Source organism: Arvicanthis niloticus, chromosome 3, assembly GCF_011762505.2.
Source record: "Arvicanthis niloticus isolate mArvNil1 chromosome 3, mArvNil1.pat.X, whole genome shotgun sequence".
Lineage (NCBI taxonomy): Eukaryota > Metazoa > Chordata > Mammalia > Rodentia > Muridae > Arvicanthis > Arvicanthis niloticus.
In genome coordinates this window covers 127,722,171-127,737,899 of record NC_047660.1, presented here as the reverse complement: position 1 = coordinate 127,737,899, position 15,729 = coordinate 127,722,171, and the positions used below count along the sequence as shown (strand labels likewise).

Below are 15,729 nucleotides of genomic sequence, written 5' to 3'. Positions count from 1 at the left end.
AAATAAATAGGTCCATTTTAATCACTTTTAATAATACAACTCAGATTCAATGCAAACATAAATTAAGAAACTTTAAAATGGTATAATAGACAAATATTATGAATGCCATAAACCATACCCAACGCACAAAATGAGTTCTCCTTATCATTATTCATATGGGGGATTATTCTTAAATTATATGGATCATAAGTATAACCTTCATAAAAGCATAAAACACATATGGTTGAAATTCTAACCAGTCAGCCAAAATAATCCCTGACAATGGCTATGTGTCACTGGTATATGTCAAAAAGTTTCACTGGAAATGCAGTTTAATTTAATTTAGAAACAGTTATCAATTCTAATTTAAAATGAGGATAAGACATTTCCATGATCAAGTCAATTCTTTTTGCCATTTAAACTACTTTATAAGTGTCTCCTTTACCTTGGGCCCACCTCAATACTCTAGCTGCTACAACTTTAAACGAAGCATGTTATTGTTGGTGTATGTGTGTATATACATGCATGGTCAATCATTGTGTGTGTGTGTGTGTGTGTGTGTATACATGCATGGTCAATCATTGTGTGTGTGTGTGTGTGTGTATACATGCATGGTCAATCATTTTGTGTGCGGGTGTGTGTGTGTGTGTGTGTGTGTGTGTGTGTGCGCATATGATGTGTTCACATGTATGCACAGGCATACTCAGATGCATGTGTGTGCAGATGTGGAAGTCATACGTCCACAATGGTGATCCTCCTCCATTATTCTCCAACTTGTTTATTTTGAAACAAGATCTCTTCCTGAACCTAGAAATCTTGCCTGGCCTGACCCTGCCGCCCCAGCACCGGGATTTCAGGCACAGACTACCAGGCCCAGGTTTTTACCGGTGTGCTGGGGATCAACTCACGGACTGCCTGGTGCTTGTGTGGCAAGCCTTTCACCTACTAAACCATGCCATAGCCCCAGGAAGTTTGTTGGACAATGTTTTAACTATGATGGCTTAACAAAATAATCTGAACCTTACAACAAAGTCTTGATCAAGATATACACATTCTTCTTACCATAAATATCCCACTGAATAACATTAGCTTCAATTCATAGACCAGCCATATATTGCACAACACATGCAAGGTCTTAATGTCATCACCAAAGGGTAGGCATTTATTAAAGCTGTAGCAGAGTGTAAACTTTCCCATTCCCTCTTTGGGGTGGAGTCTCACTATGTAGGTTCTGCTGGTTGGCACTCCATCTTCCTACCACTGTCTCCCAAGTGTTGGGAATTCCAGAGTACTTCACCATACCTAAAGTTTCCATTTTTTTTTTATAACAGAAATCATTAAAAACAAACCACTGTACTAAATCAAAAACTAAAACAGATATCAATATATCAATAATCTAGAAATGTAAAACATGTATATACTTGATGAAAAATTTTACTGTATGAATTTCAAAAGCTGTGTTATTAATATTGCTGGGAAAACTTACTGCTCAAAAGAGAATTCTAATCATTTGTGTAGATTCTAGAATATTCCTTTGAGAATATTACCATAACCCAGGCCAACTATATCACAGAAGCATCTACAGTTCTACATGCTTATTATTTAATAGGCTAGCATTTTAAATTATTTTCTCCAATATATCAAATACAGAAAAACCAACTCTACCATTTGTTTTATAAACACGCTAGCACTTCAAGTCAAATTATTCTCAATAATGATTATTCAGTATGCAAACAAAAGTGAGAATGATGCAATATTTTATTTATTGGGGTACAAATCAAGCAAAAAAATTATAAGAGAATAAAAAAAAATAATTCCTTAACTGATCCCAAATAAGAACATAATCTGATGCAATGGTACACACATAGTTTTTAGTTTAGTGGACAAGTTTGAGCTAAGTTGAACATTAATCCAGAAAAAATTATCAAAAATTTATCAAAAATAAAAGGCCAGGCAGTGGTGGCACAAGCCTTTAATCCTAGTACTTGGTAGGCAGAGGCAGGCAAAGCTCTCTGAGTTCAAGGCCAGCCTGGTCTACAGTCATGCTCCAGGACAGACAAGGTCACAGAGAAACCCTGTTTTGAAAAATAAAAACAAGAACAAAACAAAACATACATACACACATACATATATTTCTCTGAAGATAAAAAAGTAGGCAAAACAACATATTTGACATATTTTATAACATGCTATTATATTATGGGCAATTTCATTGTAAAATATTTATATCATTTAAAAATTAACGATATATACATATTCTAAAAATATACAGGTGGGATGGAGAGTTGAAGGATGGGAGGGGAAAGGAGAGGGGGAAACAGTGAGAAATGCAGGCCAATGACAAACGACAACTCCAGGCAGAGCACAAGATATAGTATGTGTCAGGAAGACAACAGGAGAGGCACCTGGTAGGCACACAGAAGGGATGCTATGCTGAGAGAAAAGGAACATAAAGGAACATAGCTGTAGGGTTCCAATACAAATTATTTCATATGGACAATTTAAAATAAGCAGGTTCTCACCCACAAAAGACCTGTAGTGACAATCAGTGGCCTTTGCATTAAATGTTACTTCTATGAGGTGACCCTGCAGTCTGTATTGCCTTGACTGCACCTCGGAAGAGGCTGTTCTCATTGCCAACATACACTCCTCCCAAAAGACAAGCGTTCTAACAACCCCTCAACTGCTGAAGAACACTGACTTAAAAATGCAAAGGTCTTATTTTGTGATACATATGTGTGTGTGTGTGTGTGTGTGTGTGTATAATATATACCTTTCACTTGTAAATGAAAACTATAAAAGTGTGATGTCTATGATCTAACTAAAAGAAAACAAAATTATCAAAATAAATGCAGACATTTTAAAGTTCTTAGTAGGAGCTCTTGGCCCCTGACTGAAGTTACTCCCAAGAGTAGGCTTAAGGACTCCTGCTTGATTAAAACAGGGGAAAAATCTAGACGTAATTTAACCTTTCAGACAGGCCTTTCTTCTTGTCATAAATCCTCTGCTAAAATCCAGTTCGTGCTGCCACCAAAACATCTAGCCAAACATCCCTCGTGGATTTCCATAATGTACACAGGAGTAATAAAGACTTCAGAGGGGGGAGCTTTTAAAATTTGATTCCAAAATCTATCTCACCCTTCTAATTTACACATGCCAGTTTTTTTAAATTTTGTGTTTAATTAAATTTTTTTCAACTTCAAAAGCATAGGCTTTGAAAAGAATGTCTCTTACCATGGTCCTATAGCTGGCCAGTCTCCCCATCCCAGACCACAACCGATGCGAATCAGCTTCGGCCTACGTGTGCTGCCAAGTATCATTTGGATGTACACAGGCAAATATGTTTCTAGATGATTTTCTCCCTTTTACATCAATAGTAACGTGATATAAGTGCTGATCAGATAGTATATCCTGGTGCCTTCCCTCCTTCATATGTGCTAGCCAATCGGCTTGCACGTCCAAGTTCACCTCTCCTGCTCCTGTCACTTCGGCTACTTTTTATTTTTTTGTGTTTTGCCTGCACAGTACCATGGAGCCAGAAGAGGGTGTCTGGTTGGAACTGGAGTTAAGTGTGGCTGTAAACCACCAGGTGGGTACTGGGAACTGAACCCCGGCCCCAGGCAAGAGCAGCATGTGGTCTTTACCACTGAGCCATCAATGTACATCTTTTCAAAAAGCCTTTGAAAACCCAAACCCAGTACAAATATGTATATTCTTTCTTCTCTGGAGAGCCTTGTACGCAGTCTCTTGCTACATTATAACTGATTTTTGTATTCTCTTCTCTTCTTCTTAAAAGATATACGTTAAAGACATGGGGGCTTTTTATCACTAATTCCTACTCATTCAATAAATGACTGTCTAAATAAACATTAACATGCTTTATAATAAATGTGGTTTATATTCGCAGCATCAACATTTCCTTTCAGAGAGCAATCATGAGGTCACACACACGAACAGAGCCAAATGAGCAGAGGAGAGAAAACAACTCAGGTGTTTCTGCTCAAACTCTACAATTTGCCTAAAATTATGTGCAGCTGAATAACCATTTGGCCCTAGTGGCATCACAGAGCAAGAAACTGTAAACGATTTGACAGACTGAAGATCTAACCATGATATACAGTTAATTAAAAATAAGAGCACCCAGGAAACTACAGGCAAAGGATGAATAGAGAATTTTAAACTTTTCATTTTTGCAAAGAATTTCAAATTCCTCTGTCACTTAAAAAAAAAAAAGGCTGTTTATCATTTTCTGCTTTCTAGCTAAGAAAGGCACAAATAAGCACCTTTTAAAAAGGGAAAAGAAAAAGGCCTCAGGAAGGATGACATGCCATGAGGAGGCCATGCCACCTGCTGGACACCAAACCCACAAACAGTTAGAAAGCTTCAGAAATGCTAATCTAAAAGGCAACAGATGAACTATCCTTAGAACAGCCTTCCTCATATGAAAGCCATTTGGCTCTTAACTTGATGACCTCAAATTATCTTAAAATCTCAGTATTTATTCAAATGGCCTTGTTTCTATAGGTAGGCCCTAATTCTGTTTGTAAAATAACGTAATTCATTCAAAGTCTGCTAAAAATGTGTACTAAAACTTCCTCCACTGATTATTACTGTACACACAAATTAGTAAGTGTCAAACTCCGAAACAGCAATTTGTACCAAAATAACTACATACTCAACAAAAAAGCCCAATAGCTCTTTTGTCTCAGTGACACTAATTTTCTCTTTCTAGTGAATTTCATGAGGCAGAAGACACATCTGTGAGATCCATATGCTTTGTTCTCAACATGAAGGAAGACAATTTCTACTGCTGCAATATTAAAATAGATCGAATGAAAACTGTGGGAAATCTAAAAATAAATGGAAACTATTGTTCCAAAATGATTTTATTGTGACCATTTAATACAGTACTACACTAAAGCGACCTACTTCAATTTTACTGAGTTTTCAAATTATTAAACCATAGGCGATGAGAGGGAATTATAATGAACTCTATTTTCAGTTTTAAAAAAAAAACCCTAAAGTTCATATATTTAGCTATTAAGATTCTAATGCACATAAACCAACATCAGTTTATTAGCTTAGGAATTAACGCTAACTTGTTAGAAATCTCCAAAAGCATCTGAAATGCAGTGTTCCCTTTCCTCATAACCACTGATGCAAAATCAAGGTAGGAACTCTTCTACTAGGAAATACCCACAGGAAAGCAAGCTCTTCAGCAATCTATACTTCAGTTTTTAAATGTAAATAAGAGGGCCATCAAACGGGCTCCTTCTATAAGGACCTGTACACAGATGCAATCCTGACTTTCCTTCTTTATCGACAGAAAAATCTGCTACGATCCTAAAAGAATGCACTCTATCAAAATGTATTATGTATATTTTATAGGAGCTATTATAATAGATACTCCAAAATTAAGAGATTCATTTAGAAATCTCAAGAAAAAATATCATCGGATGGAAATTTCTCCTGACAGCTGTGTGATTTAGCATCTCTTTCTACTGCTGGTCATGAATGAAATTCTAGATTCTACGCAGAACAAATGAAGCAATTAATGAAAGCATTCAAATTAGAACAGAGGAGGTGGGGGCGGTGAATGAGGAGGCAGATCCTGCTAAACCCAGTGAGAAAACAAAATAACACCAGAATGTGCATGCAACTGATTATAATATTTATCGTAATAGATTATGCAGGTCATTGACTGTTCAGAGGCATGCAAAAACACAGGTACACACACCCACGGACTCAGAACCTACAGAACAGGTGGATCCGCAAAATTCTCCACAAGAGGGAAAGAGATAGTTTTCAGTTTAATTATTCATCAGGGCAGCCTTTCACTTCACCCAGAGGTAAAACCTAGGAGCCTCTTTTTAAAAATCACTCTTGGCAACTCTGCAAGACGCTGTGTTTCTTTCCAGAAAAGCGAATTCTGACGGGCCCTTCACTGGGCGCGAAGAGAAATCATCTCCTTGCAAGCAAAGGAGGGTTCGGGAAGGATAGGGATTGAGGAGAGGGGCTGGGGCTAGCTATCTGGGAGTCAGAAGTCGGGGTCCGGGGCCTGGGGTCTGGGTTGGGGACGAGGGGTCGCGCAGGCGAGGATGCCCTGCCCAGCACGAGGCAGCAGACTTCAAGTGCCAGAAGGGCTCCGACCTGGAGCGTTCCAGCCCAGCCCGAGAGAAGCTCGGGAGGTGCGGGCGCGCAGGTGAGGGAGGGCCGTACCTGGTACTCAGGGTACTCGAACATGTAGCTCATGCTGCACTTGTTCTCCTCGAAGCCGAAGAAGACATCCCACAGCCCCAGAGTAGCCAGAAATACCATGAAGACATAGAACGCCAAGTTCCAGAGGTTGACTGAGTGGAGAAACATGGTGCAGCCGAGCGCCTCTTCGCCCGGAGAAGCTCCGCAGCCCAGACAGAGCGAGGGAAAGACGCCCGTGCCAAGCCGTGCCCAGCAGAGCAGCGCGCGCCTGCGCGGAGCCCGCCAGCACCCCCTCCCCTTCGCCCGCCGCTCAGCGCGCCTGCGCAACTGGACACAGCCAGACCGCGGCACCGCCCACGTAGGAGGGAGCTGTAGGCGTTTGCAGCGGGAGCGCGGTTGTGCGCCTGAAAGATGGAGAAAGAAAGCGGAGTGGGCTGGGCTGGAGGGCATGAAGAGAAAAGGGAGGGAGGGAGCGAGAAAGGGAAAGGGGGGAGCGGGAATTGGAGGAAGGAAGGGAGAGGGGGGATGGGAGCGCAGGATCCAAGAGGCAGGAGAGGGAAGGGCCGGGTGGGTACCACGGGAATTGGCTAGAGGCAAGGATAACGCCCAAGAGTCCAGAGACAGTGATCCAGAGCTGACTGGCCAAGGGAGGCAGCACATCCAAGGCTTGTCAGGTGGCTGTCACGGACACCTTTCCCCGCAACAGTTTCAAACCCCATCTTGTTCAATTTTGAACCGCCTCGGGCCCCCGCAATTTCGCTTCATGCCTTCTTGGACCAACTAGCTTGATTCGTGAAAAGACAAATGGCTTTCACCCTCCCTCTTAGACCACCGACTTGGGCCCTGTAGGTAACAACGCTTGAAAGCACCGGCTCATTAAAACGAAACACATGACAGTCAAAGGAAATCCTGTTCTTGGTGGAAGCCTAAATCACATGAAATCTAAAAAGCAATACGAAAATACCCACGAACATGGATGTCCCCAATTGGTATCTGCAGGATCAGTTGACACTAACTTGAGGTTCTCTCCAAGTCCCCAGGTCTCTGGGGATTGGTTCCATAATTACATTAGAAGAGAATTTTGCTCAAGCTTCCACTTTCTCTCTCTAATGACTTAATTCATTTTGAAGAATTTCCATTTGTCTTTACACAAAGGAGGAGGGTTTAAAAAGCAGATTAAACCCATTAGTAATACTTGTTAACAGCTTCAAAACGCTGAAATGTTATGAGGCATCAGTCCTTAAAGCTGACCAGACAGCAGATGAGTGTGTGTGTGTGTGTGTGTGTGTGTGTGTGTGTGTGTGTGGTGTTTGTGTTGCTAACTTCAGAATTTTACTTAGAATGGTCTTTGGCACCGACTCAATTTTATTTTATTAGACCAATTTTCTAGCATATATTTTGAGGAAAGCTGGCTATGAGACATGAAATCAAAGGATTTCAAGACTGTAAAAGTTTATTGCTTATCTTATACAAAACCCTGCCATTCACATCAAGAAGCTAGGATCCAAAGGTAAAGGATAACATGAATTTTTTTCAACCCTACACAGAAACACTTGCATGTCTAAGCAAATACACCTAAGCTACAAGATACGGGCTGTCTGTACAGCGAGGAATGGGGAAGTGGACTGGTAAGCTGCTTTGAGATAAGGAGGTAGGTTTGGAAGGGCCAGGATAGCATGTAAGGACAGTCTGGGTGACACTGAGTAGCAGGGCAATAGTTAATAAGCATTTAAGGCATACCATGTATGCTCTGGATGCTGTGCTGTGCTCCCCTGGGATAGGAGCTATTTGTCCTATGCTGTGGCCATACCCTGGCACAGACAACTTAAGGATTTATTTTGGCTCACAGTTTCAGCTTATAATCCCTTGTGGCAGAGGATTTACGACAGCAGAACCTGAGGTCGCAGGTCAGTTTGCATCTGTAGACAGGAGGCAAAGAGAGAAGCATGCTCAGCTCCCTTTTTTTCCATCTGCTTTGGAAGTTAGGGTGAGGGTTTTTTTTTTTTTTTCCATTTTAGTTAACTCGATCTAGAAAATCACTTCCAGACACGTCTAAAGATTTGTCTCCAAGATCTTTGTAAATCCAATCCAGCTGACAAAATTAACCTTCTTCACAACTCTACCCCTTGTCAACTTGACAGTCAGTGTTACTATTAAAAATTACCTTCCACCTAGGCTCACGGCCATCTCATGATGCAGATGCATTTAGTACAGCTTCGAAAGTCCCCATAATCTTTGACAACCCCAATGCTAGTGAAAAGTGTCTTTTCTGAGACTAAGGCAATCTCTTAACTGTGAGGCCCTATAACAACAGAAAATTCATCACATAGTTACAGAATATGATGGCACAGAAAAGCCATTTGTCTTTTCTCATTCCAAAAGGCAGAAATAAGGAAAGATGAGACCAAATCCCAGCAAAGCAAACACGACATTCTGCAACTCCATGTCAGGCATCAAGAGCTCATGAAGAAATTATCTGGGCTCTAACAGGCTTAGGTTTTCCTGCCCCCTCCTTCTCTGCTGTCTGGAGGACACAAAACTTCTCTTTAAATGAAAATTTTCTTAATTTTGTGTATGAATGTTTTGCCTGCATATATATATAAGCCTCTCTCTCTCTCTCTCTCTCTCTCTCTCTCTCTCTCTCTCACACACACACACACACACACACACACACACACACAATGCCCACAGATTCTAGAAGACATTGGATCCCTACCTTGGAAGCGGAGTTCCACTGGAGTTATAGACAGTATTGAACTGTCACAGAGGTGCTAGGAACCAAACTCATATCCTCTGTAAGAGAAGCAAGTGCTCTTAAGCGAGTCATCTCTCCAGCCTCACAGCTTCTCTTTTGAGTCAACTCCAAGCCATGCGTGCATCCTCGGCAGACATCTCATAATTCTGGCCTCTCCAACATCCTGGTGTCTCCACTGCAAGTTGGGTTTTGCTTTCATAGCTTCATACAGTCACCTCTCAGGGACTCCAGTCCTGCCATATTGCCTAGCCTCAGTTGTTCTCTGAAACTATGGTATAAGACTCCATGATCTCCTTAACCGTGCATCTTACATGCCTACTCAACTAGAACCATATCATATGGAGGACACTTCTAAGTTCTACTGCCAGCTCAGGATGGAGACTTGTCCCCTTGAACCTGCTATAGCAGCCTATACTCGCTAACCATGAGGAAATACTTCCTTAGGCAGGCTCTTTCCAGAAACAAGGCAGTCCTCCAGCTCACTCTTTCTGCTTTCAAATGAAATTGTATTTTCAAAAGCTGGAGCCTTTGATGAGCGAGGTCTTGCCTTCATGGCAGTTTTCTGTTGTCCCAGTGGAGAGGAGACTAATTCTCTTGAACACCAAACTTGCTTTTAATGTGTGCGTTGACTGCAATTTAAAATTACCCAATCTCTTTTTCTTGACAGCTATACACTTAAAAAAGAAAAAGAAAAATTCTGCCCACCTGTTGCTCTTTCTTTAACTGTAAACCTAGATAAATGTGAAGAACAAAAACAATGCCGCAGGCTGAATGCTAGCCTGCCTTGAAATATCCTCTGCCAAACACATCGATTATTTTGTTTGTTTTGCTCTGATTTGTTGTTAGTGGTGGTAGCTTGGGTGGTGTTGTTACTGTTTTGAGACAAGATCTCACTGGGAAGCCCTAACTGACCGGAACTCTTTGTATACATTAGGACAGCCTTGAACTCATACAGCTTTATCTGCTTTTGCCTTCCAGGTGCTGGCATTGAAGGTGTGTCCTATCATGCCTGACTAGTTAATTATTTTTATATTCAGCTTCACTTAAGTCCTCAAGACATGTGTAAAAATGCAGCTAGATTCTTTGCCTAAATATAACATGAATGTTTTCTTCCATTGTTTCCAAGAGTTCTTGTCTTCCTCTGAAGCCTCAGAAATCAGACCCCCACTACCCACATCTTTCTTGCCCATGGAATTCTTAACTCCTACCAAAAGAGCCCATTAAGCTCTTTCACATCATCAAAAAGCTTTTCTAACCCAAAGTCCCAGGCTCTTACGTGTTTCTCCCACAACTCCATTCTAAAGGCCTAAGAACCACAGGTCATGTTTATGACAGCAGCCACCCCACTCCTGACCAATTTTCTGTATTAGTTGTCTTGTTGCTATGACAGAATTATCCCCAACAAAGGCAGCTTTTAGAAGGGAAGAGTTTATTTTTCCTCACAGTCTAGAGTTCAGTCTGTCATGGCTCAGAAGTCTTAGCAACAGGAGCTTGAAGTAGCTAGTCATGTTGTGCCCATAGTCAGGAAGCAAAGATGCCAGTGATTGGCCCCCTTTCTCCTTTTTATTTGAGTTGTATGTTATGATGGTCTTCTCACTACAGCTAACTGAGTCTAGAAAAATCTGTCCCAGAAATGCTCAGAGATTTGACTCAAAGTAATTCTAAATCTCACCAAGTTAACAAGATTAACTATCAACTAAGGAATGTCTTTTAAGTTCTGTTGATAAGAATATGCTAAATTTTCAGAATTATACCAACAGGGTGTGATTACATAACATGTTTGGGTTTTCTTAATTATTCCTTAGGAACTGGACTACAGTCAGGGGTCTTTTGGTTGTAAGGAAACCAGTTGTAACTCAAGCATTAAAAGGTGAATTTTGGATAGATCTCAGGATTTCAAAAGTAAAAGAAGTCAGGACATATGACACAGTTCCTTAAACTGGGGGGTGGTTGCCCCTCCTGAGAGCCTATGATTAAATATGGGAACAGTGAAAATTTTGCAACAGCAAAAAGTTTCTGAATGTGCAGCACCCAAAACTTAATTCAAAGTCAGATGCATGACAAACACAAGATGCTTCTGGCAGTGCTGCCTCTGCTCTGTTCCAAGCTTTCCTGCAGCCTTGGGTCTGAACATGGCATGCTCACTTTCCTCCCATCTTGCCGGCACACCACACAGCCATGCCTGAAGCACCGTGACTCAGAATCTAGACGACTTCCTGTACGTCATGAACTGCAGCGTCTTCACTCTGGGTACAAGCTCTTGTGCCCATACACAGACATGATGGTTCAATTATGAAAAACACTTGTTATACTTCCCTACCGTCATCATTCCTCAGCGTTTAAGTGGAAAATTCACACACCTTTTTGGTTGTATTGTATTAGAATCTTTGATTTTTTTAAAAAAAATTGCTGTTTAAATTTTGACTTGGGTTCGGTGAAAACTAAATATATTTTGGCTTTGGATTAGAAGAATTTCCAACAATTTCTGAAATGGCCTTCTACCCTTTTGTAAGACATGTTTACATGAAGTGGCCTTCACAACATTGATGGTTATAAAATCAAACTATCAACTCTGGAAAAAACAGAAAAAAAATTCTGTTGTACAGGTTCAAATAACCAAGATTTAATTTTTATGTAAAAGTAAGCAAGCATATCCATCTCATATGTACAAATTTGTTTTTGTCATTATAAATAACAAAATTATATAGAGAGTTTTAAAATAAATATATGGTTTATTACCAGTAAACATTTGATTTGAATACCTACTTATGTACTTGTGGTGGTGTGAAATTTCCTGGTGCATAAAGAAGTTTGGAATTAAAAATAAAAGACTAAAAATAACACAGGATATGCATAGCATCCTCATGGCCATTACTCCCATCTTAATATAACTGATCCTTTAGCCAGTGATCACTAACTACAAGTTAAAACTCCTCTCTAGTCAAGCTACTTGAGATTTGTGTTTTGAGAAGAAATTGGACCAAAGTGTAATCAAATTCTGGACACTGACATGACATTGTCATCTACAAAGTCCACTTTTAAAAACTGTAATTAAGTGTACGATTTCGTGTTGAGACACATGCATGGCTGTCCTCATGTATGGCCCACAGGCCATGGGTTACACACACTTAAGTAATCATGTTTTCGAGTGAGTTCTTGCTATGAAAGACTTAATAAGATTTTAGAGTGTATAGGAGCAGAAAGAAACATTGAAGCCAGAACACAGAAGAGAAAGGAATTAAAGTTTTATCCAGTAGCTCGTGGAACCATTCAGAGTTAATAGTCTTGTTTCAGTGTCTGTCTGGACTGCACAGACTGGGATCTCCAATACAGACCAGCCAGAAGTTGTAAACTTAGTCCAAATAGAAGCAATGAGGAAGGAGGGGGTTGAAAATATTTTAATTGCATTTATTTCTTTGACATGAGGAACAAGCATGTGTCACAGATGTATGTGGCAGACAATTGTGGGGTTATTAGAGGACAACTTACACTAGTCAGTTTTCTCTTTCACTATATGACTTCCTAGAGATCAAACTTAGGTTGCCAGGCTTGGCAGCAAACAACTTTGTCCGCTTTGGTGGTCCATCTCGGTGATCTACAAAGAAAAGATTTTGTTGCTCTGTAATGAAGAATAGCAATACCTGGATAAATACTGAGAAATAGTTTGGTTAAATAATATAGAAAGATCCCCAGGATATATTGTTAATGGAAAAAAAGGTATACAAATACATATATAAAAATATCTTACATTTGGTCCTATTCTGTGTAAGAAACATAGGATAACTAAAAGGTTAGTAGGATAGAGGGAATAAGGTGCCGCAGGCAAGAGTAGAAATAATAGTTCTTACGGGTTATTTTAATTTCTTTTTATTTTGAACCCCCAAATACAACAACCAGTCAAAAGCAAAGTATTTTTTTAAATTTCTAGACTTATTTTTTATTATTTTCTCTGGATGATTGTTTGCCTGCATGTATGCATGTACACCACATACATGTTTGATGCCTATAGATGTCAGGAGAGGGTACCAGATCACCTGGAACTAGAGTTAGAGATAGTTGTAAGCCACATGAATGCTAGGAACCAAATTGGGGTCCTCTAATAGACTAACAAATACTTTCAACCATAAAGCCAACTCTCCAACCACAAGAACAAAATAATTTAAAAGCAATTACATAATGTAAAAGTTAATTGAATTAAAAGAATTCCATCAAACTTATAGATAAAGGGTATCTCTTCTCCCCAAAATATATTTAACTCAAATAATTTTAGACACAGGACTATGTATCATCAGTACACTAGTGAAATACAATCTAAAGACGAAAGGAAAAAATTTTAATTTCAACATTTATTGTATATGGTAATACATGTTACTATTTGGGAGTTATTCTCTTTACACTATGGGATAAAACAAATGCAATAACTGCTACTTAAAGTTAATACTTTAAGTGCAAAAGAATAAAGAAACAATAAAATTGCAAAGGAATAAAAAAAGGTGATGTAGCCCACACCTGACATGTAAAGAACAGATCACCAAGCCAAGAACAGCACGAAAGAACATATTAAACAATTTATTTTTTAAATGTGTCTGGTTTTATATACTTACCACTTTTATTTAATCCGAAATTGATATTTTTATAATAATTCAAAAATATCTCAATATATTTTACTTTCAAAAAAGATAACAATAACCCATGCAGAGAATATATTGAAAACCTTTTTTAGAAATAAGACGAAGCAGAAGAAATCTGGAGAGCTATTGACTCAGTGTATTACTGTGACCCTAGGGGGGAAGGAATTAGAGATGGCTCCATGGATGAGCCGTAGAAGAACTGCAGTGTCATATATGGAGATAGGAAAACCAGAGGGAGGGCTGTTTCATGGGAAAGGTGTGTCCTGTTTTGTGAATGATTTTAATTGGACATATCTAGAAGGCAATGAGCCTCACAGGAACAGAGTCCTCAGAACCTGTGGCAAAGTTTCCTTAGAGCTTTTTGTGTGGGGATTGAAGCTTTCAGGTCAGCTAATACAGTGAGCGTTTAGACAGAGAACACAGTAGAAGGGTAGCAGAGATATATATATATAAAAGGAGCAGGACAGTGCTGGATCAGGAAACTGGGAAATTATAGCTCACCCTCAGTATTGGAGACCACAAAGAATGAGGAACTGAGACACACCACACATTACCAGACTATTGTCTTTTGGTGGCACAAAAGACAATAGTCTGGTAATCTCTCCCTGGGGAATAACCCAAAAAATTTATCAAACCACAGTTTTCTGATATAGGAAATATTTGAAGATCTAATGATAGTGTACATACTGTGGAAATACTATGCAGCTGTTAAAAATGTTTTTAAGTATTTGATCATGGACAGTGCTATAAGAAAAAAGGTAAAAAATGAAATTATAAGTATATTAAGTTTTTTTACTCTAAAAAATTCATAAAAATCTTCTAAGACTGTAAGAAAAGGATAATATTGTTCACTTCTTGATAGTGGCAGAGGTGAGGGATGAATATTTGTTTCAAGTTTAATTTTATTTTCCCTACTTTCTAAAATTATTAATTCCTTTAAATAAAGACCATTTTAGGACTAGGAATATGGCCTAGTTGCAGAGCAATTACCCAGCATGTTTAAGGCTCTGGGTTTTGTTCTCAAGAAAAACAAAATAAGCAAAAGTCTCTTTTATCACATAACCAATTCATATTACCAAATACATTAAAGTTAGTTTATATGTATTTATTGACAAGCTCTCTGTAATTTACTGTATCTTATTAGAAGTTTGTAAGTATATGTATTATACAATGTGTTAAAATCTCTTTAAATGTGCTGGTGCTTCATGAAACAATTTGATTGGCATTTGAGAGGTGAATTTCCTTGTTTATAGGGAAACTGGCTGGTTACCGGTTACTTTGGTCATCGTCTTAATTTCATTTTGTTACTCTGGCCACAAAACAAAACAAAAACCAGCTTAGGGGAGTGAGAAATTATTTTAACTCACAATTCTAGGTATATTAGCTAGGTATGTAGCTGCTTGTATTCTAATGCTAATTGGGTCCCCCAAAACTGCTTGTACAAGAGGGTCTGCATGGAGCTTCTGGGTATCTGCCTCCAGTTAATTCTGATTGGTAAATAAAGATGCCAGCAGCCAATAGCTAGGGAGAAGAGAGAGAGGTGAGATTTTAAGTTTATTGGGCTTGGAACTTCAAGGAAGGGGCAGAGAGGAGATGCCATGCCTTAGGAGTGTACAGGACTGAGGCTACTGTCACACCTTAGGAGTGTGTGTCTGGGAGGAGAGAAGACAGCAGCCATGGAAAGGTAAAGAACCTGCAGGAGGGAGAATCAGAACCTCCATGTAAAGGAGACAAAAGAATGCAACTCTGAGGGCTTCTGATTGGAGTTAAGAGAAGCCAAGGTGGAACATAGGAATTAATAAGTAGTAACTTGGAATTATCGGTGGGAGGTAGATTCTAACAGCATAGAGTTTAGACAGTTGCCCAGCTATTGTGCTGCTTAAGGCATACTAAAATATAAAGGTAGAGTGGGTGTCTTTCTTTCAGGAATATAAAGAGTCTAAGATGGGTAGTAACCCTGGGCCGGGATTTACTAAAATATTACCACATCAGTCCATCGTTGTGGCAAAGTCAAGTGGCAAGAACCTGGAGCAGCCGGTTACATCCTCAGTCAAGAGCAGAGAGGATAGGGAGCGATGGATGGATCTGCAGTGAAGTACACTGGCTGCTCTTCCAAAGGACCTGGGTATGCCCAGCACTCACATGGTGGGTCACATCCTTAACTCC

At 39.5% G+C, this 15,729-nt stretch overlaps 1 protein-coding gene across 1 annotated transcript in view; it reads right to left on the bottom strand.

The window, feature by feature from the left end:
• Pgap1 (post-GPI attachment to proteins inositol deacylase 1) overlaps window positions 1-6,456 on the bottom strand; it is a 65,779-nt gene extending 59,323 nt beyond the window's left edge. The window contains exon 1 of the mRNA XM_034497957.2: window positions 6,199-6,456. Within this exon, the coding sequence (XP_034353848.1) occupies window positions 6,199-6,345 (147 nt within the window). The 5' untranslated portion in view covers window positions 6,346-6,456. The remainder of the gene's footprint in view (window positions 1-6,198) is intronic.
• Between the last annotated feature and the right edge of the window lie 9,273 nt (window positions 6,457-15,729).